The 24,067-nt window shown below is 44.0% G+C and overlaps 1 protein-coding gene across 2 annotated transcripts in view; it reads right to left on the bottom strand.

The window, feature by feature from the left end:
- Window positions 1-21,499, bottom strand: part of LOC126236917 (protein regulator of cytokinesis 1-like) — a 231,708-nt gene extending 210,209 nt beyond the window's left edge. For both annotated transcript variants that reach the window (XM_049946571.1, XM_049946572.1), the window contains exon 1: window positions 21,368-21,499. In XM_049946571.1, coding sequence (XP_049802528.1) covers window positions 21,368-21,390 — 23 coding nt within the window. In that variant the 5' untranslated portion in view covers window positions 21,391-21,499. The remainder of the gene's footprint in view (window positions 1-21,367) is intronic.
- Window positions 21,500-24,067: the final 2,568 nt, after the last annotated feature.

The raw sequence follows: 24,067 nt of genomic DNA, 5'->3' as shown, positions 1-24,067 counted from the left end.
CATTCCTGTAGTATCCTTTATAGCCGCGGAGGGCAGGGGTCCGCATTGCCGGGAACCAGGTTTCCTGGAGTGCAATGCAGAAAGCAGGTGTAAAGCTTAACAGTTGCCATAGCTCAGCCAGGCGGTGGAAAAAACTGCCGCAATTCCACTGGAGGATGACGTCATCATGAGACTGGGAAGGCATGGAACATTCAATGAGGCTGTTTATGCCTCAGGGTCACCTGCTGCCACCAACTTTTTGCCTGAGCAGTCTATATCCATTTTGTCAGAGGGTCCAGCGAGATCTAGGTCCTCAGCGGATGCCAGAATCTCCACCTCATCCGCAGACACAGAGCTTGGAGGTAGGAGTGGTGTGGGTGCCACTGGAATTCGCTTGGTCTTGGGGACCTTGTTTTTGAATTTCTCTCGCTATTCCTTGGGTTTCCCTGGCTGGGAGGACTTCACTGATCCAGTCTCCAGGACTGAGGACAAGAGTGAAGCCCTGCGGCCAGCTGCTTTTGGGCTCTTCAGCCACTGGCGGGTGTCATCTTCCTCACTAGCAGAAACCTGGGAAGGGAGTGACCCAAGGGACCCCTTCCTAGCGAGAGCAGCCAAAGAAGTTGTACGCTTCTCCAGCTTAGAAGTGAGGACGAACGTCCCCAATGGTTGGGGGGGGGGGGGGGGGGGTTGCTCCTGAAGTAGGTGGTGCAGGAGCAACAGGGAGGTAAGTGCCCCCCACCATGAAGGGGGCAGGTTCAGTCTTCTGGCTCCAAGAGGTGACTGGGGTTGGCGTAGCTGATGGGGCTAGAATTGTTGTAGCGGTAGTGTAAGAGATGTCATGTGTACAGGATGTAGGCATTCAAGATTCCTCTTAGCCTCAGTGTAGGTCGGTCGGTCCAGGATCTTGTACTCCATGATTTTCCTTTCTTTCTGGAAAATCCCGCAGTCTGGCAAGCAAGGTGAATGGTGCTCTCCACAGTTGACACAGATGGGAGGCGGGGCACATGGAGTATTGGGATGGTTACAGAAACATCCCCCAACCTGTCACAAGTGAGTAACGCACGTGACTGGGCAGAGGATGCTGTTTTGATCAAGACTGACCAAAAGCGCAGTTTGGACAAGCCCTCCACCTCCCCAAACTTGTCTTCTAAATGCTCTACAGAAAACTGACGCTTCATCATCATGAAAGATTCCCTATCAGTTCTCTAACATAGAAGGTACCAGGGTGAATAAGAGCTGCTGCCATCCTTAGCCTGATGTTCCTCCTGTGGTGTGGCCAGGGAGGGGAACTATTTGGGGTCATACTTCCATGCATCGAATTGAGCCTGTGAAGCTTAGAGACTGCTGGTGTTTGACCACGAGCAAGAGATAATGTACTACGCTTCATCGTGTGTCATCCACCCTGATGCCACCCACTCCGACCAGGGGCCCTCCCCACGGGCACCACCTGGCAGGATGGCCATTGCCGGAGACCAGATGCCACAGGTTGATGGGCATCTACTCCTCGGCTTACGTGGGGAGTTAATGGTGCAGGCATCAGCAGAGTGATCCCTGTGTGGCCAGGGGGCTACAACCAACAGGGTACATGGTGACCCCACCATAGAGGACCAGCTACCATGCTGGTTATCAGGTACAACCAAGCAAACAAGTCCATTATCATCGTCAGCTTAGAAAAAGATACTGCACAGTTGATGGAAAAATAAGCACCCAGGAGGGTGACCTCACCCAACAGTTGGAGAATGAGCAGAAGTGCAGATACACAGCAACGAAGGATGTGATAGGTCTTAGTGAATGAGGGACACAATGCACCATGTAAGGCGCCCTTCCCCAATTGGCTCACCCTTCAGGACAATTTTAAAAAATGGAGGTCAAACCTTACAGGGGACCATCACAAAGGCCGAAATGTGAGACTCCTTTTAGTCGCCTCTTACGACAGGCAGGAATACCTCAGGCTTATTCTAACCCCTGGACCCAAGGGGGAGATGACAGGTGGTTTATGAGATTAAATTTAATGTGCTTTTCAGTCACTCCAGATATTACTCAGTGCTTTCTGCAGCTCATTCAATACATTGATGGTAGAAGCCTTACCAGTTTCTCCTAGTATAAGATCAACACTAATAAAGTTGAGGAAGAAATCAACATAAGGTGAAGGACAATGAATCGACTGGTGTGGGATGCTTGGTACTACAATTATTGGTCCTTATTTCATCAATGGTAGCCTAGACGGAGCGTATGCCAACTTCCTCAGAGGAATTCTTCCTACTCTTCTGGATGAAGTGCCGCTAAGAACAAGAATGCTTATGTGGTATCAACACTAATGCCTTGCATGCACATCGTGTTTTGAAATGAAGGTATCCTGCACGGGCTCAATGTTGTGTTATGTAATTAATAACGTTGTGTTTCAGTGAATGGTACACTGTGATACATTTTTGAATAGGTCTTTAGGGGAGGAAATGAATTGCCAAATAAAAAATACAGGGTGCCATTTAAAAATGTCATCCTGCTGTTCATATCTTTGTAAAAAACAAAGTCACAACACAGGCAATCATGCTGATTGATGACCCCTGACGGCTAAAGGACATTTGCTTGAAACATTTTGTAATTTGCACCTGGACAAACAGTTATTTAGGGAGGTCAAGATAAATGTGACACCCTGTATATGGATGGCCTTAGTGCAGGAGCTGGAACATAAGGCAGCCTGGTCTCACAATACTATAAGTTGTCTTCACTAAAAATGCAAACACAATGGCCACTGTATAAGTGTGTCACTAATTTGAGACAGTTATTTCTAACCTGGAAGGCAGCAGGGGGAGTATACAAACAAACATCATTGTACTTTGAGAGTTGTGGAATTCTGAAGATAATAGATTTTCAGTGAGTCAGCAACAAATACCTCGAAACAAAAATAGATCAATATGTAATATTTTAACAACAGAAATTTGTTTATTACAAGCCACCAGAGGCCTCTACAAACCTATGAGATTAATGTAACCAATACCTATTGTAAGAAAAATTATATTCCAAGACACTCGGCTGCTTGGACTAGGCAGGGACAGAACTCTTGCCTCAGAGTATAGATGTCAGATGGCACACCTGTATGTTAACCTTGTCTGAGCCATCTAACATTATTATTCCGAAGTGGATCCAAGCAACAGAGGGTGAGAGTCCTCATATTCATGTTGTCTGTGAAGCCTCAGAGTGAGCATTTGATGCTGCCTTATAGATAACTTTTACATATAACTGTCCCTAACTAGTTTGTACAAAGAGCCGATCAACACCTGTAAAGAGAATTAACATGAGAGATCACTACTTCCGAGCTCTGAAGATCAACGTTCTGCACCGATTCAGTCCTAGCCCTCTGACATATTGAGTGAGATCCCAAGATTTGGAAAATGTTTGTGTGCAACAACATTACAGAAATACCATCATCCACCTCTGCATTTTGGTGGAACCACTATCCATGTGAAGACAACCTGGCTGATTCATACCTCAGACATTGGTGTAATGGACTGCCATGTCTACTACAAGATCCTAAGCTCTGCCCCAATAGTTATCGCGCATCAAGTGCACCTATATCCTTTCAATAGCTACTCTGACCACCTCAAGATTTCCCAATTCAGGCTCCACAGCCTCCAAGAGACACAAGTAGGTTAACTTTCTGCTGACAACTGTAGTGCACCACTGTTTATATTATGCACTTCAGAAGGAAACTCATTCAGAAGGAAGATACACAGAGTTCACTACAGGAGAGACAGCATAGGCCAATTACTATTCGATTAAGATCACGCAGAAAGAAAAGTGCTTCCCCAAAATCAAAACTTTAATCAAAGACCTACCACCACCCAGCACATCAAAGATCGAGTGTTTAAACCCCTATTTTGATTGTTTATTATACACTGAAGTGCCAAAGAAACTGGCATAGGCATGTGTATTCAAATACAGAGAGATGGTGCAATGCCTGTATGACAAGTGTCTGGTGCAGTTGTTGGATCAGTTACTGCCACTACAATGGCAGGTTATCAAGAGTTGATTGAGTATGAATGTGGTGTTGTTGTAGACGCACGAGTGATGGGATACAGCATCTCTGAGATAACGATGAAGTGGGTCCCATATGACCATTTCACGAGTGTAATGTGCATATCAGGAATCTGGTGAAACATCAAATCGCCGACATCGCTGCGGCCGGAAAAAGATCCTGCAAGAACGGGACCAACGACGACCGAAGAGAATTGTTCAGCGTGACAGAAGTGGAACCCTTCCACAAATTGCAGCAGATTTCAATGCTGGCCAACAAATGTCAGCGTGCGAACCATTAAACGAAACATCATCGATATGGGCTTTCGGAGCCAAAGGCTCACTCGTGTACCCTTGATGACTGCATGACACAAAGCTTTACAACTCGCCTGGGCCCATCAACAACGACATTGGACTATTGATGACTGGAAACATGTTGCCTGGTTGGACAAGTCTCATTTCAAATTGTATCGAGCTGATGGATGTTTAGAGGTATGGAGACAACCTCATGGATCCATAGACCATGCATGTCAGCAGGGGACTGTCCAAGCCGGTACAGGCTTTGTAATGGTGGGGGCGTGTGCAGGTGGAGTGATATGGAACCCCTGATACATCTAGATACGACACTGACGGATGACATTTACAGATCCTGTCTGATCACCTGCATCCATTCATGTCCATTGTACACTGCGATTGACTTGGGCAATTACAGCAGAACAACGCGACAGCCACATGTCCAGAATTGCTAGACCAGCTCCAGGAACACTCTTTTCAATACAAACACTTCCACTGGCCACCAAACTCCCCAAACATGAACATTATTGAACATATCTGGGATGCCTTGCAACGTACTGTTCAGAAGAGATCTCCACTCCCTCGTACTCTTACAGATTTACAGACAGCTCTGCAGAACTCGTGGTGTCAATTCCTTCCGGTGCTACTTCAGACACCAGCCAAGTCCATGTCATGTTGTGTTGCAGCACTTCTGCATGCTTGCGGTGGTCATACTCAACATTAGGCAGGTGTACCAGTTTCTTTGGCTCTTCTGTGTATTTGGGAGGCCAACTGCAAGAAAACAATGTGTCTAACGAATACCACCACTCCCATCTTCTACATGGGAACCATCAATTCAGTGTTACATCATCATCTCCCAGTAAAACTGTACAAAGCACTGTGGGCCTACAGATAGAAGCAACATTACTAGCTGATAGAGAGAAGACTCTCAATGTGTTTGAAGTTTACGGAATAGAGTTTACTAGACCCCTAAAACCAAATATATACAGTACTAAAAACAAGTGTTAGCTTATTCACTGCATTGTAACTAGAGCTATCCATCTAGAACCAACCACCAATTCAACAACAGTTATCAGTTCTTGAAAGCTTTATAGGTCAGCACAGCATTCCACAAATTATTTACTATTTGAGGCTGACTGCACAACAATTCTACTGCCACCATTGTACATTTTGGGCAAGGACCGCAAAGATAAGACAAATCAGGGTTCATACAAAGGCATATAGATGACAGTTTTTCCCTTGGTCCATTTGCGAGTGAAACAGGGAAGGAAATCGCTAGTAGCACGCACCATGTAGTGGCTGCGAAGTTTTTATGTAGATGTAGAATATTGAACATCTACTGGTGAACACTGTCTATTACAACACATTATTATTATTATTCTCCATTATCAAAGTCCACTGCAAACCACGAAGTTAGGTATGGATCCACTATTCAAGACAATTTACATGAGAAAATCAAAGTATAATAGAGAGAAGTAATTCTGATGCAAAATCTGAACCAGACAAGAGGTATTTTTTTCTAACTGATAACTTTCTGAATCAACTGCCTTACATTTTTTCATTATAACCAGCAGAGTCCGTTACATATGAAGTGGCGTAAGAATGAACATTTCTTAAACCACATAATCCATAATTTGTGTGAGTGTGTGTGTGTGTGGGGGGGGGGGGGGGGGGGAGGACACATTTTTCATATCTTCTCCTAAGCTACTGGAGCAATTTCAACCAAACTCAGTACACATATCCTTTATTGGCAGGCAACAATCACTGTGAGGATAAGAACCACCTACCGAACATAGTTTACCAGATAAATAATGAGATATGTGAAAAATTGCTGCATCAGGCATGACATTTAAATGTAATACTTCTGTGCTTCTAACTCAATTGCAATAAATTTCGAAGACAGCATCCACATATGCTGCTACATGCACCAACAAAAGTTTATCATGGTACCATACATAGTTCAGGAGAAATGACATCAAACCCTGAGATGTGTGAAAAACTGCTGAGTACGCACAATGTTTAAATGTATTAATTCTTTTCTACTAACCATTCTCAATACATTCTGCAGACAGTATCAACATATGCCGCTGAATGTACTTACAAGGAAAAATCATTGTACAACACACAGTTCCAGAAATACGACATCAGACATCAAGATGTGTGAAAAATTGCCACATCATGGACGAAGTTTTAAAACCTTTATTCTTGACTGCTAAGTCACTTCTGCAGTCAAGTCAAATTAAGGAAATCCCCGACCCCTAGCAGCACTTTTGGCAGCTTTCACTGCAAAGTGCAAATGGCTGTAAACAAAAACGATAGCCATCAATATAGCTACAAAGACATGCTGCCATAGAGACGTTTACAATATGGCATTTTAGACATGCAAAGCATCCGCGCTCAGCATAGAGAAACTGTTTGGGATCATGTTTCTTAATTTGGATACTGTACCATATTTATTTGTACAACTGCTTCATAACTTTGTGTTTTCACAAATACATGGAAATGAAATTTTTTCGATACTTCACTACAAACAGAATTCATTTTTGTTTTTGTTTTAATAGAAAATTGTCAAAATGAATAACCAAGCAATGTGGGGTTTGTCAGTTAGTATTTTATAAATCAGCTAGACTAAATTTATCAGTTTTAAATGAACAACAAACCACAACTGGGCTTTGGTTTATGAAAAATACTACGAGCAGGCTATTTTCAAAAGTACCTGGAACTATTTGTGCTTAAGTGATGTGGGTCCCCTTGTTGAGATGGATCTGTGCTGTACTGAAAAATATTGTGAATTATATTCATGCAACTAAGGTAGATAATCAAAGTCTAGAATCTCTCAGTAGTTATGACAATTTGCAATGAAAATTGGCAGCCTCTTTGAACTTCAAATTCAATTAACATGGGGGAAATTAATTTCTGGAAAAATAAAATGTGTTACTATAAAGCTGGAGTATTGTACTAAAGAATAGTACAGGTCAAGACACTCAAATATGTATATTACATCATACGACATCTACAGAGTAGTTGTGTATGAATATTTTCAAGTAATCAAACCATGGAAACTCCACGTAGGAACATCAGTGATGTAGGAAAAGATATATTGCTACTTACTGTAATAATGACAGTTAAGTTGCAGACAGGTGCAACTAAAACACACTTACACATAAGCTTCCAGCCACGATCTTTGTCAGAAAAGGAGAAAAACACACCGTTCACTCACATCACTCCGGCAATGCCAATGGCACTCTGGCCAGAACTGCCCGAGTTGATGGTCACGAGCTGCCTGAGTTGACAGTCACGTGTGCACAAGGTATGCTAGTTTGTGCGAATAAATGGTGTGTGTTTTTCGTTTTCTGATGAAGGCTGTGGCCGAAAACTTACGTGCAATGTTTTTGGATTGTACCTGTCTACAATTTAATGTGTCATCTTTATGGTAAGTAGCAATCTATCTTTTCCTACTTTATTTATTTTCAAGCAATGATACTTTGTAATTACCGTGCTCCCTAGCCAAACCAATTGTACTAATGGATTCAGAATAATCAGATGAATGATTTGAATAATACAGTTACATTGAGCTAGGCCTGGCAATGAAGCTAGAATTTTCATGTATCTACCACATACACTGTGCGAAAAAAATGTGTTCCATTTGGTCTGAATTTGTTGTTATATGCTTCTTGGGTTAAAGACTCCAACCAGTAGGCTAATAGGCTAACCCAGTGGAACTTAAGGTTTAGAGAATTCGATTTTGAGGTAGTTCATCGTCCAGGGAAGTCTCATGATAATGTTAACAGATTAAGCCGCAAAGTAAGTGCATAGATTGCATTGGAGTAAGCACAGAAGAGTGGCACAGACTCACACTGCCAAACCCAATCGTCAGTGATACGCAAAACACAGAGTTCAGCTCTGACGACAGTGCTTTAGAAGTAAATGATGTGCCAGCCTGTTTATGCAGCAAAATATTGAGGCAAGGTCATGATTCCATCTTGGCTGGACACAACAGAACAGCACATGACAAGTCACAGACTGCCATCTTGCAGAAAATCATTAATGACCACAGAGGAAAAAATACGTTGAGCTCTACACGAAGAACTGTATCCCTTCTGCTCAAACAGCCATGCTGAGTCGACAGCAATTTCTGTTGCAAAGACTGGCTGAAGCAGAGAAAACTTTTCAATTAATTAGCCTAGATGTGCTTGGCTTTTTTACACAAAAATCACGAGGAAAGGAGGTGAGACAGTTGGTCACACTTTTGTCAATTGTTGGTTACTGAAATTTGGCACACCAGAAGCAATAAAAACAGACCAAAGTACGAAATTTATGTCTGAATTGTTTAAGCAGCTATGTTGACTACTGTGGTTTAACAAGTTATCAACTAACATTCTTCACCTACATCATTTGCACAAAGAGTGCAAAGGACACTGAGAAAAATGCTAATGTTAGTATGTGAATAGTAGCCCCAATAATTGGGACACCTTATTAGAGTGTGTCTTAAGCATGTACAATTCGAAAGGCCGTGAAAACATGACTCTTTCACCCTACAAGGATGTTTTTGGTGTGAAAATACCCTCACCAGCAGAGGATGTATCTTCAGTTTCGGACTTTTAGAAAAGAGTAAAAGGGATATGGTGTCAAGTGCAAAAAAAAGAATGTGAAGCCTCTAGAAAGACAAGAAAAAACTCAATAAAAAAGTGAAATTACACAAGTATCACAATGGGTACTGCGTTATGTTATCTAATGCCCATGTTCTGAAGGGGAAAACAAAGAAGTTCATTTTGCGGTACCAAATACTCTCTCAGGTAGCCGAAATAACATCCCCAGTTAATGTTAAAATACTATTCCCAACCCAAACAATTGTCCATATGAGTAGAATCCACCTGTTTCTAGGTGAACCAGAAGCACTGACTCAATTGCCAGCAGCTTATTCTGAAGAGGGAAGGGAATTGGGAAAGAAAGAAAGGTAGATTGTTCCAATACATCCATACATGTTAAGACCACAAGTTGTTCTCACGAGCTGAATATTTGTAATTACTTATTAAGTATTGGGTATTGTGATTATATTTATGTTGTGTTATTTCTATGAAAAAGGATCACAGCGAACATGTGCCTATATGTAGTAAGTTAGAGAATTATTAATAGAACATTAGCAAGTGTGATCAAAATCAATTGTTTTGTTTTATATATTGTTTGTATAGAAGTATTAGTAGATAAGTAGACAGAAAGAAGTGAGTTGGTAATAAGTTTTTTTTTTTTTGGGGGGGGGGGGGGAGGGGGGGGTTTAAGGACGCTCAACTACTGAGGTCCTTAGCGCCCAGTCACAATTGTTAGAGCACATGGAATCTAGTAAAACTCAAGGGGGGGGGGGGGGGGGGGGGGACACCAGAAAGTTCTTACAAAGATGCAGATAAGATAAGTGAAAGAGTTAGATGTCTTTGGACAATCCAGTCGAAGTAATGAAACGAAGAACACGAGCAGCTGCTCGAGCGTCATCAGCTAAAATATCCTGTAAAGTAGATGGCAGAGACAGGACAACACGAGATTGACTAAAACGGGGACACGACAATAAAACATGGCCCACTGTTAACGCATGACCACAAGGGCACTGCGGGGCTGGGTCACCGGAGAGCAGGTAGTGGTGGCTAAACCGGCAATGCCCAATCCGCAACCTGGTCAGAAGGACCTCTTCTCGCCGAGATGGTCGGGAGGAGGTTGTCCAAGCAGTTGGGAACGGTTTTACTGCCCGGAGCTTGTTTCCTTGAAGTGATGACCAAGTATCCCACCACAAAGGCACAAGCCTCTTACAAACAACCCCACTAATGTCAGATGACGGGACACAATGGGAGGCTGGCCGAGGCAGGAGGACTGCAGCCTTGGCTGCAGCATCAGCAGCCTCATTCCCAGGTACTCCTACATGGCTGGGAACCCACAGAAAGCTGACAGGAGAGCCTTCAGCAGCAGAAGAATGGAGGGACTGCTGGATCCGTTGCACCAAGGGATGGACCGGATATGGAGCTCCAAGGCTCTGAAGAGCAGTGAGTGAATCAGAGCAGAGTACATACGATGAATGGCGGTGGCGGCGGGCATACTGAACGGCCTGATGGAGAGCAAAAAGCTTGGCCGTAAAGCTGGAACACTGGTCGAGGAGCCGGTATTTAAAGGTGCTGGCCCCGATGACAAGGGCACAGCTGACACCATCGTCAGTTTTGGAGCCATCTGTGTAAATAAAGGTGTGACTGCAAGTCGCGCACGAAGTTCGACATACCGTGAGCAATACACTGCAGCCGGAGTACCCTCCTTCGGGAGCGAGCTGAGGTCGAGATAAATATGAACCGGAGCCTGGAGCCACGGTGGTGTCGGGCTCTCACCCTCTCTGAAGGTGGTAGGGAGGGCAAAATCCAATTGTCGAAGCAGGCGACGAAAGCGGACTCCAGGGGGCAGCAGGGCAGACACATACAACCCATAACGACGGTAGAGAGAATCGGCGAAGAAGGACTGATAAGAGGGGTGGTCGGGCATTGACAACAGCCGGCAGGCATACTGACAAAACAGTACGTCGTGCCGGTAGGTCAATGGTAATTCGGCAGCTTCAGCATAAAGACTCTCGACGGGACTAGCGTAGAATGCTCCGGTCGCAAGACGTAACCCCCAATGGTGGGTGGAGTTGAGACGGCGTAAGAGGGATGGCCGAGCAGACGAGTAGACGAGGCTCCCATAATCCAGCTTTGATCGGACTATGGACCGATACAAGCGAAGCAGGACAGTGCGATCCGCTCCCCAAGATGAACCACTAAGAACTCTGAGGACATTAAGGGAACGTGTACAACGGGCAGCCAAATAAGAGACGTGCGGAGACCAACAAAGTTTCCTGTCCAGTGTGAGCCCTAGAAACTTAGTTGTTTCCACGAATGGGAGAACAACGGGACCGAGATGTAAGGATGGTGGAAGGAACGCTTTATATCTCCAAAAGTTGATGCAAACCGTCTTCTCTTCAGAGAACCGCAAGCCATTTGCCACACTCCATGAGTATAGGCTGTCTAGACAACGCTGAAGGCAGCACTCCAGGAGGCATGTTCTCTGGGCACTGCAGTAGATCGCGAAGTCATCGACAAAAAGAGAGCCTGAGACATTAGGTGGAATGCAATCCATAATTGGATTGATCGCTATGGCAAAAAGGGCTACGCTCAAGACAGAGCCCTGAGGCACTCCATTCTCCTGGAGGAACACATCGGACAATACGGAACCCACACGTACCCTAAACTTTCGATCTGTTAAAAAGGAAGCAATAAAAAGGGGCAGGCGACCGCGTAAACCCCACCTGTGCATAGTGCGGAGGATACCTCCTCTCCAACAGGTATCATAAGCCTTCTCCAAATCGAAGAACACGGCTACCGTTTGGCGCTTTCGCAAAAAGTTGTTCATGATGAATGTCGACAAGGTCACAAGGTGGTCAACAGCGGAGCGGCGGCGACGAAAGCCACATTGAACATTGGTAAGTAGCCATCGAGATTCAAGAATCCAAACTAACCGAGCGTTAACCATGCGCTCCATCACCTTACAGACACAGCTTGTAAGAGAAATGGGGCGGTAACTAGAAGGAAGGTGTCTATCCTTCCCGGGTTTGGGTATGGGAACAACGACAGCGTCACGCCAACGCATGGGGACTTGACCTTCGGTCCAGACGCGATAGTAGGTACGAAGAAGGAAGCTTTTGCCTGCCGGAGAAAGGTGGGCCAGCATCTGAACGTGAATGGCATCTGGCCCCGGAGCAGATGACCGGGACAGTGCAAGTGCACGTTCGAGTTCCCGCATAGTAAAGGGGGCATTATAATTTTCCAGATTCAGCGAGTGGAAGGAAGGTCGCCGAGCCTCTTCTGTCTCTTTCCTGGGAAGGAAGGCAGGGTGGTAATGGGTGGAGCTTGAAACCTCCGCGAAAAAGCGGCCGAAGGCGTTGGAGACATCCACAGGATCAACAAAGACCTCATTACCTGAAGTCAGGCCAGGTACGGAGGAGTGGGCCTTAATGCCCGACAGCCGGCGCAGGTCACCCCAGACGACAGAAGAGGGAGTAAAACTGTTAAAGGAGCTGGTGAAAGAGGCCCAACAAGCTTTTTTGCTGTCTTTGATGACTCTACGGCATTGCGCTCGGAGTCGTTTGTATCCAATACAATTCGCCAACGTAGGATGGCGGCGAAAGGTGCGTAAAGCATGTCGTCGAGCACGGATAGCGTCTCTACAAGCCTCATTCCACCAGGGGACGGAAACGCGACGTGAAGAAGAGGTAGTATGAAGAATGGAACGTTCGGCAGCATTGATGATAACAGCCGTGAGGTATTCAACCTGACTGTCACGACTGAGAAAATCGTGGTCCGGAAACGTCGCCAGGGAGGAGTAAAGTCCCCAGTCAGCTTTCGGTATGTTCCAGCTCGAAGGACGTGGGGATGGGGTGTGGTGCAGGAGACGAACGACACAGGGGAAGTGGTCGCTCGAATAGGTGTCATAAAGGACATACCACTCGAACCGACCGGCAAGAGTGGTAGAACAGATCGAGAGGTCCAAGTGGGAGTAGGTATGAGTAGAGTCCGAGAGGACAGTCGGGGCAGGGGCGCCAGTATTGAGGCAGACAAGATTGAGATGGTTGAAGACATCCGCCAAGAGGGAGCCTCTCTGACAGGATGCAGGAGAGCCCCAAAGGGGATGATGGGCATTGAAATTAACAAACAATAAAAACGGCAGAGGAAGCTGAACAATCAGGTGCATCATGTCAGCCCGACTAACTGTGGATGACGATGGAGTGTAGACGGTACAAACGGAAAAAGTAAAGGCAGAAAGAGTAATACGGACAGCTATTGCTTGGAGTGGGGTGGTCAATGGGATGGGATGGTAATAGACATCGTCCCGAACGAGCAACATGACCCCACCATGAGCTGGAATACTGTCCACAGGGGTGAGGTCAGACCGCTCCGAGGTATAGTGGGTAAAAGCAATACGGTCAGTTGGGCGCAACTTGGTTTCCTGGAGACCAAGGACGAGCGGACAGTGCAGGCGGAGGAGCAGTTGTAATTCCCCCTGATTAGATCGAATACCTCTTATGTTCCAATGTAACAAAGCCATCGCTAGTCAGAAAAAAGGGGGAACGAAACGGGTGAAGAGCTGGTCACCTCGACAGCCACGGAGGGCCAGGTTTCGAGGGAACAACGCTACAACCGGCGGGAGGCGGATCCTGTTCCATCGAGTCATCGCCAGCTGCAGCCGCTTTCCCGGGTTGCGTAGGAGGGGCAGCATCATTCGCCGACGAGAGGCCAGCTGAGCGCCTGGCAGCAGAGCGTCCTGGCGAAACTGGGAGGCCTTCTGGGAAGTCCGATGAGGCACGGGGATGGTGGGCTGGACCCGAAGAAGGTCCTCACGCGCGGGATCCGTTTTGGAACGCCGGACCTTGGAAGCCGGGGTCCAGAACATTTCCCCGATGGACGCCTGAGAAGAGGATCGCTTCTCAGGCGGTGGAGGGGGAGGAGGAGGAAGGGTGGTCCCTGGGGCAGAGGGGGCAGGGGCCGCGAGGGAGGAGGATTTGGAAGGGAGGGATTTGGGGGGCGGAGGCATAGACCCCGGATGGGGTGAGGAGGTGGAGGGGGGACAGGATAGGGGTTAGGATACTGTGGTAGGAGTGGACATGACTGAGGCAAACGAAGTTGTCAACGTCACGGGATGGAGGCGGTCATACTTCTTCCTGGCCTCAGAATAAGAGAGGCGATCCAAAGTTTTTAATTCTTGAATCTTCTTCTCCATCTGATACGCGGGGCAGTCTAAAGATCTAGGCGAGTGGATGCCAGGACAATTGACGCACCGAGGTGGTGGGGTGCATGTATGTTCCTCACGAAGAGGACGTCCACAATCGCCACAAAGGTGCTCAGCCTCACACCATGACGACATGTGCCCAAAGCACGAACACCGAAAGCAGCGCACAGGAGGCGGGGCGTAAGGTCGCACGTCGCACCGGTAGCACATCACATTACCTTCTCCGGGAGAACGTCCCCCTCGAAGGCGAGGATAAAGGCCCCGGTGTCGATGCGACGGTCTTTGGGGCCGCACTGGACTCGCCGGACGAAATGCACGCCTCGGCGCTCCATGTTGGCCCTGAGCTCCTCATCAGATTGCAGCAGGAGGTCCCGATGAAAAATAACCCCTTGCGTCCTATTCAGTGCCAGATGCGGGACAATGGACACTGGGATGTCCCCAGTCGGTCGCACGCCTGGAGCGCCGCCGACTGAGTGGCGGAGGTGGTCTTTATAAGAACTGACCCCGAACGCATTTTACTGAGAGCCTCGATTTCCCCGAAGATGTCCTCGATGTGCTGGACAAAGAACATGGGCTTGGAGGTGGCGAATGTCCCCCCATCGGTCCGAGAACAGACTAAATAGCAGGGAAGTACTTCGCTCCAAGCCGGCGGGCCTGTCCTTCCCCCCAGGGAGTGGCCAAGGGGGAAAGGGCAGGAGAACCAGAACCAGAGACAGTACCTTTCTTTTTAAAAGACTCGGCTGCAGAGCGACCTGATACATGTTGACGTTTCATCTGCGAAACGTCCGCCCCGATACCACCCACTCCAACCAGGGGCTCTCCCCACGGGCGCCACCCAGCCTCAGCAAGGGCCACCTGGCAGGATGACCGTTGCCGGGAGTCCAGATGCCCTAAGGAGACGGGCATCTACTCCTTGGCCGACGTGGGGAGGGTGCAGCTCAGGTATAGGCAGTACGATCCCTGTGTTGTCAGGGGGCTACAAACTAGAGGGTACATGACGACCCCACCACAACGGGCTGGCTACCGTGCTGGATTTCGGGTGCCATGGAAAGTCCATCATGATCGTAGGTGCAGATGGGGACGCACTATGAGCGTAACTTGTGCAACCCATCAGGCGTTTAGGCCCAATTTGAGGAATAGTGGGTGTGGTTACAACGCCGTTACAATGCTGAGTGCCAAGGTCTTAGTGCACTGAGGACCAGTGAGACACCACGTAAGGCGTCCTTCCCCAGAAGGCTCGTACTTCTGTAGAATTTTGAAAAATGGAGGTCAAACCTCAAGGGGGACCATCACATGGAAGGCCGAAACGGTTGAAACTCCTTTTAGTCGCCTCTTACGACAGGCAGGAATACTTCTGGCCTATTCTTACCCCGGACCCGCAGGGGGATTGGTAATAAGTGAGAATGAATGAGTACATGTGTGTGTGACACATTTTGGCCTGTACTTAAGTTGGAGATTCTTTATAAATGATGTTTTCTACATCAATTCAGCCATTTAATATGGTGAATGATTTGAGAAAGTACTACTCTCCAACAAGGAGTCACTGCAGCTCCAAGCTTTGCCCCACAAATCGAATATAATCCGTGTCTGAGTCATGCAAGTATATTCCATTTCACTACAAAGAGACTGTGACCAACTGCACCAATGACCTGTTACTAGTAAAAGGCAATTTTTTCATTACGTAGGGTCACACTGGCTGTACTAAGTACCAAAACCGACAGCAGGCGGTGTCTCCTGCTACGGTCGAGGATATTCAGCAAACCCAGCATAGAGCTACAGGGTCAGGGACCACAAATGAATGGGACAAAATGCAACATTTCCAGTCCCACACTCCGGTTACCTGCCACCACTGCCAGAACCACAACTCTAGAAACAAGCTACTCGTTAATTTACCTGCCCAACCTCCCTTTCAAAATTAATAGCATCAAAAGTCTGACAGCCATATAGCATTTAAAAGGAAATAAAAAGAATTTCTGAATGGCAACTTCTTCTACTCATTAGATGAATTTTTGGATATAGTAAGTGGGTAATTCCCCCCCCCCCCCCCAATAAACAAAAAAAAATTTTGTGTAATGTAATATTTTGTGTAATGTAATATCTTGGGTAGACATCTTTTATTAAGAGCACATACACATACTGTGTAAAAAGAAACATGCCAGTTTTCCTCATACGCAAAATGACAAAAGTTTTGGATGATGAAGTTCTCCAGGACACTACTATGGACACGGGTTCCCACATTTCCCATACAAAATTCGTATATGGGGAAATGCACAAGGTATCTATTTAAAAATAATATTTAAAATTCAGAAAACGGCAGTGAGATGCAGCCTACAGCCAAAACATCATAATATTATGACAGTGTAAGTGATAAACACCACCTAAATACAGACTTGCATGGCCACACAACAAGAGGAAAGGAAAATTATACACAAGACAGTGAAATCTCACACACAATGAGTGTTCCCAATGAAGCACATAAAATGTTTTACAACAAGCTATTAAAATCAATCAAGGAAGTAAAGGTATTAAATTTCATCTTTTAACAATGTATCTTACAGATAAATGTGTATATAGTTTAAGGGAGAATTAAATATCAAATTAAATAAATATGTAATAACCTCACGTTTCCCAATAAAATGTAATCCTTGTTTCTTTATTGTATGCACATTTATTGTGCATATAAAACTGTAGCCTATACTATCAGCTGAAAATTTTAAGCTACAGTCTATGGGCAAAGTATAAATAAATAAAGGTACAATGTTTACAAAGATTTCATATTCATGTCACAGCCAGTTTCAAACAGTATTAAACTGAATGACTACATTCACATTTCACGGCTCAAGGAAAGTATACATCACTCCTGAATTTCATTGTATATCAATGCAAATAAAAGTGCATTTTTGAGAATTTTCGGAAGCTACCATTGTCCTTAATCTATGAGCAACCAGGGTTAGTGTTTTAGTTACTTAGCAGATTTTCCAACTAATGTTTTGTGTTATATACAGTTTTCCCTTAAAGAGTGGCAGCTCTATATATTATCTGCATTTATCATACATTAACTCTATTTTCGAGTTTGCTAACAACTATAATTAATATCAAAATGTTTTAGGAAACTAGTAATTTCTACAACAGGTTTTTGTGTTGCATTAGTAGAAATCTCGTTTTGTTTATCTGCTTCAGTTCTTATATGGAATTAGCAACTTTTTAGCACCGCAGATTAAAAGATAATCAGCAGGTGTAATTTACAGCCCTTTGTTCACTGCCTTGTCATACACTGCACCAGCCAAAATGCAGCCCTACTGTGAATGCTGTTCTCAAACATGGGAAGAGTTGGTTGACATTTGTAAACAGCTGGAAATCCCCTGACTAAGGTCAAATGATTGACAGCTGCTCAGGTGCTGTGAATCGGTGTGTTGGAAGAGCTCCCAAGAGTCATATACCTGAGATATCTGTACCAGAGTTACCTCAAGTACTATCCTCTTCTGTGGATTCTGTCTCCTCTGCAGAAAGTACAGGGTCTTTCATTGCCTGTCCACTTGACTGTGAGTGGTACATCAGTGATCTAGATGTCCTGTACAGGGTGGATGGGGACCAAGCTATTGTGCCAATGCCCCTAACCAACAAGTTTGAGGCACTGTCTTTCACTGAAACTGAGTCAGTGGGACTCACCTCACCTGTTTTGGGGGAAACTGTTTTGTCTGGCGTCAGGAGGAGGGTATGGTTCTATTAATCATTGGCATTTCAAATGTACAGTGAATGACAGTACTCAAAAGGAAAATTGTAGCAAGGCAGAGGAAAGGACACCAGGTGCATTCAGTGTGTATGCCTGGAGGCCTCATTCAACATGCTGAAGAGGCTATTCCAACAGCCATTGAGGGAACAGGGTGCAACCAACTGCAACTTGTGGTACAAATTGGAACAAATGCGGCTGTCATCTGGGCTTCGAAGTCATTCTTGAGTCATTCCAGCGACTGGCAGAGAAGGTTGAGAAGACCAGCCTTGCACATGGAGTGTCAACTAAGCTCACAATTTGCAACATTGTCCCCAGAACTGATTGTGGCCCTTTGTTTCTGACTCAAGTGGAAGGACTGAAACAGAGATTTTGAAGGTTCTGTGACAAGCTAGGTTGTGACTTCCTGGACTTGCGCCATAGGGTTGAGAACTATAGGGTCCCCCTAAATAGGTCAGCTGTGCACTACACATCAGAGGCTGCTACTCAGGTAGCTGACTGTATGTGGGGTGCACAGTTTTTTTTTATTACTTTTTTTTTAATTTATACTCTCCATCCAATCCAGATAACAATGGCTGCAGGAAATCCAGAAGTATCAGTGTAAGACCAAAAGAAATGCCTCCCACAGGTGAGAGTATTAAAATCCTAACAGAAAACTGGCAAAGCATTTGTAACAAAGTGTCAGAGGGTGAAGCACTCATGAAAAGAAGTGAAGTTCACACAATATTAGGTGCAGAAAGCTGGCTGAAACCTGAAATTGATAGCAGTTATATTTTTGGGGATAATTTAGATGTATTTTGAAATGATAAGCTAATGAGAAATAGAGGTGGTGTATTTGTTGCAGTAGACAAGAAACTCAAATCCACCAAGATAGAAATTGAAGCTGCATGTGACACTGTTTGGGCAAGGGGTGGGCATAAAATGATAACTCGATCCTTCTATCACCCACCAGACTCATCTCCTGACGTAGACAAAAGCTTCAGAGGCAACCTCAGTTCACTTGTACATAAGTTCCTCAGTCAGTCACTCTGTAATCATCAGTGGAGAATTTAACAATCCAACAATTGGGAAAATGACAACTTTGTTAGTGATGGATGTGAAAAGAGATCCTGTGAAACTGATAGTTACGGGCCGTGTTCATGATAGAAGCATATTGGATCTCGTGGCAACAAATAGACCTGACCTCTCTGAGGATGTCCACACTGAAACTAGTATCAGTGACTAAGACGCGGTTGTGCCAACAATGATTAGCACAGTACAAAGGACAACTAAAGCAAACATAAAGATACATATGTTCAGTAAACTAGATAAAAAAATCTAGCAATGCTTATCTCAACGAGGAACTTCAAACTTTCTGCACAGGTCAGGAGCATATGGAGAAACTCTGGCTCAAGTTTAAAAGAACAGTTGATGACCCACTGGATAGATATGTACTCAGTAGAACAGTTCGCAACAGGAGGGTACCTCCATGGTATACAAACACTGTAATGCAACTTCCAAAGAAACAGATTACTGCATAATTGGTTTAAAACAAAGCATAGAACTGAAGTTGAGGGTAGCAAAGCAAAAGCTGAAATACTGAATGTTCCTTTACAAAGAAAAACACAGGAAAATTGCCCCAATGTAATCCCTATACAACTGAAAGAAAGAAATGAAATAACTATAAGTGTCAGTGGTGTTGAGACACAGCTGAAATCCTTAAAGTTGAACAGAACTCCAGGTCTCGATAGAATCCCTGTCAGATTCTATGACAAATTTGTGGCTGAGTTAGCCCCTCTTCTAACTATAATCTATCGTATATCCCTTGAACAAAAAACCATGCCCAGTTCTTGGAAAAAGGCCACACCCATCTACATGAAAGGTAGTAGAAGTGATCCACAAAACTACCGCCCAGTATCCTTGGCACTGATTTGTTATAGAACCTTAGAACATATTCTGAGGTCAAACATAATTAGGTATCTTAAACAGAATGACCTCCTCAATGCCAACCAGCACGGTTTTTGAAAGCATCAATCATGTAAAACCCAACTAGCACTTTTCTCACATAACATACTGAAAGCTTTAGATCAAGGCAACTATGTAGATGCAGTGTTTCTTGATTTCCGAAATGCATCTGACTCAGTACCACACCTACACTTATTGCCAAAGTATGATCATTTAGGGTACCAAGTGAAATGTGTGACTAGATTGAGAACTTTTTGGTAGGGAGCACACAGCATGTTATCTTGGACGGTGAGTTATTGTCAGATGAATTAACTTCACGTGTGCCCCAGGGAAGTGTGTTGGGACCCTTGTTCTTCATATTGTATATTAATGACCTTGCAGATAATATTAATAGTAAAATCAAGCTTTTTTCAGATGATGCAGTTATCTCTAATGAAGTACTATCTGAGAGAAGCTGCATAAATATACAGCCAGATCTTGGTAAGATTTCAACATGGTACAGAGATTGGCAACTTGCTCTAAATGTTCAGAAATGCTAAACTGTGCACTTCACAAAACAAAAAATGTAGTAGTATCCTATGAATATAGTATCCATGAGTCACTGTTAGAATCGGTCAACTCATACAAATACCTAGTTGTAACACTTTGTACGGATATGAAATGGGATAATCACATGGGTTCGGTCACGGGTAAAGAAGGTGGTAAGCTTTGGTTTATTTGTGGAATACTGCAGAAGTGCAATCAGTCTACTAAAGTGACTGCTTACAAATCACTCATGCGACACATCATAGAATATTGATCAAGTGTGTGGGTCCCTTACCAGATAGGACTAACTGGGGATATTAAACATAAACAGAGAAGAAAAGCACGAATGGTCACAGGTTTCTTTAATCCATGGGAGTGTGCCAGGGAGACACTGAAGGAATTGAAATGGCACTCTCTTGAAGACAGGTGTAAACTATCCAAAAAAGGAAAGATTCAAGAACTAGCTATAAATGATTACTCTAGAAGTATGCTACAACCCCCTATGTGTCGCTCACACAGGGATCATGAGGAGAATATTAGAATTATTACTGCACGCACAGAGGCATTCAACCAACCATTCTTCCCGCGCTCCATACATGAATGGAACAGGAAGAAACCCTAGTAACTGGTGCAGTGGGGCGTACCCTCTGCCATGAACCCCACGGTGATTTGCAGAATACGAATGTAGATTCCTTAATCGTGCAAAATCCACACCTTAATTCAACAATTTAGACAGCTATAACGGCTAGATAACGCGCCGACCATAACAATAATAATAATAATTATTATTATTATTATATGCCACTCTGCAGCCTACTGGCAAAGAAACGAATTTAAAATAAAGAACCACAGGCACTGATAGTATTTGACTGATTGATACTTGCAATCCGCCTTTATTTAAAACAAAAACCTCAACTCCCAGGAAACTTCAGTTCGCCTGCACAGCACAAAACAGTCATACGGAAATAATAACTCGCGAAGCATATTTGTCAATATCTGTAATAACATTCATTCAATCAGAATTAGACAATGTAGTAACATGTCTCCACGTATTTTTTTGAGGAATACAGATACAACACACTCCTTACTTACAAAGAATTCGTATCATCCATCATAAAACATAAACTCTCAACCACTCAGTTATAATAAAAAAAACTCGATTCAATCAAGGAAGAGACCGACGCCACCAATTTCAAAATCAAATACCTGCCGCCACTCCCTATTGGTCAAATTTTAAGGAATAGTCGACATGTAGCTATGTCCATAATCGATATGCCAACATACAGACGGAGGTGATTGTGGCAGTCTATTCAAGTATTCAACCATGGCCGTGCTGTACAATGGACATAGACAGTACCAAATTGCGCAAATTTCTTCCACAATGCAACGCTGTTTTCGGGTTTTTTAACGACTTTTACGACAAAAGTTGTAGGAAACTAGTAATTTTTATTACAGGTTTTTCTGTTGCCACAATACAAATCTCATTTTGTGTAGCTATTAAAGCTTCAACTGACGTCACGTTACGTCCCATCAAAACATATCGCAATGCATTTCAAACGGCGGCATCCAATCTGGCGTCACGCCACGTTGCGGCATGTCTGGGGGTGGTATGAATAAAAAAGAGAACATCCTCCGGAGAACATTCTCAGAGCAAAAGAACATTCTCTGAGAAAGTTCTCAATTTCGTATGAATAAAAAATTCGAAGCATATTTTCTGTCGATGGAATTCTCACCACCACCCCTCCTTGAGAAGTTTCTCTGTGTGTGCCGTCTGCCGTGTCCAGCACAGTACGCACACATAATGTTACGTTTCATTTAACTCGCTCAACCAGGCAAACTATTCAGTGTACAAATATGGAAATGGCATCATTGTGTTCTGGAAGAATTGCACTACGTTTCGATTTTACTTTTATGTTAGACTGTGCGTGAACTCCCAGTTTTTAGTGGCGCAACTTAAGAGACGAAAATTTTGTCACGCAACAAAAAAGTTCAGCTTGGTTGAACTTTCGTGCCCCACATTCCTACCATCACTGCTCCCTGGGGGCAGTATCGCGAAACACGAGCATTCTGTCGCAGTTATCGTGCAGTAAGTGCTGCTGTCCTCCATTTGACTTTATTGTGTTTTTGTTTTGTTTCTGAAGAAAGTGAAAACAATGAGGGCAGATACACTGGCGAAGCTTCTAGAACTACAAGAACAGCAGCCTATGTTTGATTTTCTGCAGCAGTGTGTGTGTGAGTGTGTGCGCAATATTTGCAAGCCATTGACATATCCCATGAAGAAATAAATTTAATATATGTAACCAAAAGAGCGAGTCGTGTAAACTTCGTAATTTGTGGGACCAAACATTCTATAAATTGTGTATTATATGCAGGTAATAGCTCAAGAGTTAGATGTGACAGCTGTTAAATAAAAATTAGTTATTCGAAATGCTAGATCAACGAATACAATAAGATTTTAAAATTTTGGAAGACTTGCGTGTCTGCAGGTGATGCCAGCTATTGGTTAGTTTGCCACTGCAAACAGCATTTTCGTCTCTTGAGTGTTATTTCTTTTATAAACGTGTTTGTTTCCCTGATTCATTCCTGTGCGAAATCTGTTTTCGGATCCAGTAGTTTGGTTTCGCCTTCCTTGTATTTAACTCTTGTCACAGCTCTAAGGCCATAGCTTTCACTATAAAATTTATACCCGCCTATATGATTTTAATTGATGCCATATTGAAACCTGTGAAACTATGTAGAATTTGTGGCATCCTGAGTGAACATTACGATGCCACTACAGTAAGCCACAAAGTGTGACGTCACATTAGACGTGTGTTTGTGAAGCCGGCTTTACAGACAGTTTACGAAAATGCGTTTTCTTGTGATGTTACCAAATTTTCGACATGAGGGAAACTTTTTTGTAATAAACCAGTCATAATTTTTCTGGTCCGCCTACTTATTTCTAACATAGCAAAATATAAGATTTATACTGTGAGAAAACATACTAATGAACATCTGGAATGTCAGTGACACATTAGTTTGGTGTATACTTAAGTCTTCTCGGAGACAAGTCTGAAAACTTGCGTCTGCTAAATAGCAATGCAAAAATGTTTTAATTTTCACTTCTGCTGAAAGACAGCCCCCTCTTCTTTCACAACTTTTCTGGAAGGAAGCTCGCCAGGCAAATAATGTTTCTATTGCTAAACCTGTATAAATTTCTACAGTTTCTCTCTTCAGTATCTCTTTTGGCTATGTAATACTTTTTTTTCTTTCCAAGAAACCTAAATTCTGCCATTACTACCAAAAAGTTGGTAAAACTTAACCCCCATAAAACATACTCAGCTCAGAGTATACTACAGAGCTCGTGTTAAAAAAGGTGGGATGTTCTCTGCTAGTGAGAACCTCCTCTAGTTTTATTCATCCGAAATCAATGAGTGTTCTTTGTTTTGAGCAACTTCTCCCATCCTTTTATTCAGGCTGAGAATGTTCTCAGGTGAAGTATATTCTCTGATTCGCTTTATTCATTTGAACTTGAGATCGTTCTTCGAAATTTCGAGTATAAAGTATATCCTTCATCTTATTCATACTACCCTAGGTTTCATGGGAAGAAAGTTTTGATGGCCAACATCATCGGCTGTTGATCACGTGACTCCGAACTCATTTCCTCCCAACACACAGTGTGCACTCATCTTCCATGCTTCGTTTCGTCATGCTTTTCGTGGTTGATAACAGTTGCTTTTCTAAGTATTTCTTATTCGTTATTTTAGGTATTTGCTGTAAATTGTTTCGTTTAATTATTTCCTTTCTTAAAAT

This window comes from Schistocerca nitens, chromosome 2, assembly GCF_023898315.1.
Source record: "Schistocerca nitens isolate TAMUIC-IGC-003100 chromosome 2, iqSchNite1.1, whole genome shotgun sequence".
In the NCBI taxonomy this organism is placed as follows: Eukaryota; Metazoa; Arthropoda; class Insecta; order Orthoptera; family Acrididae; genus Schistocerca; species Schistocerca nitens.
The sequence above is the reverse complement of the archived record's forward strand: the minus strand, read 5'-3'. Positions and strand labels throughout refer to the sequence as shown.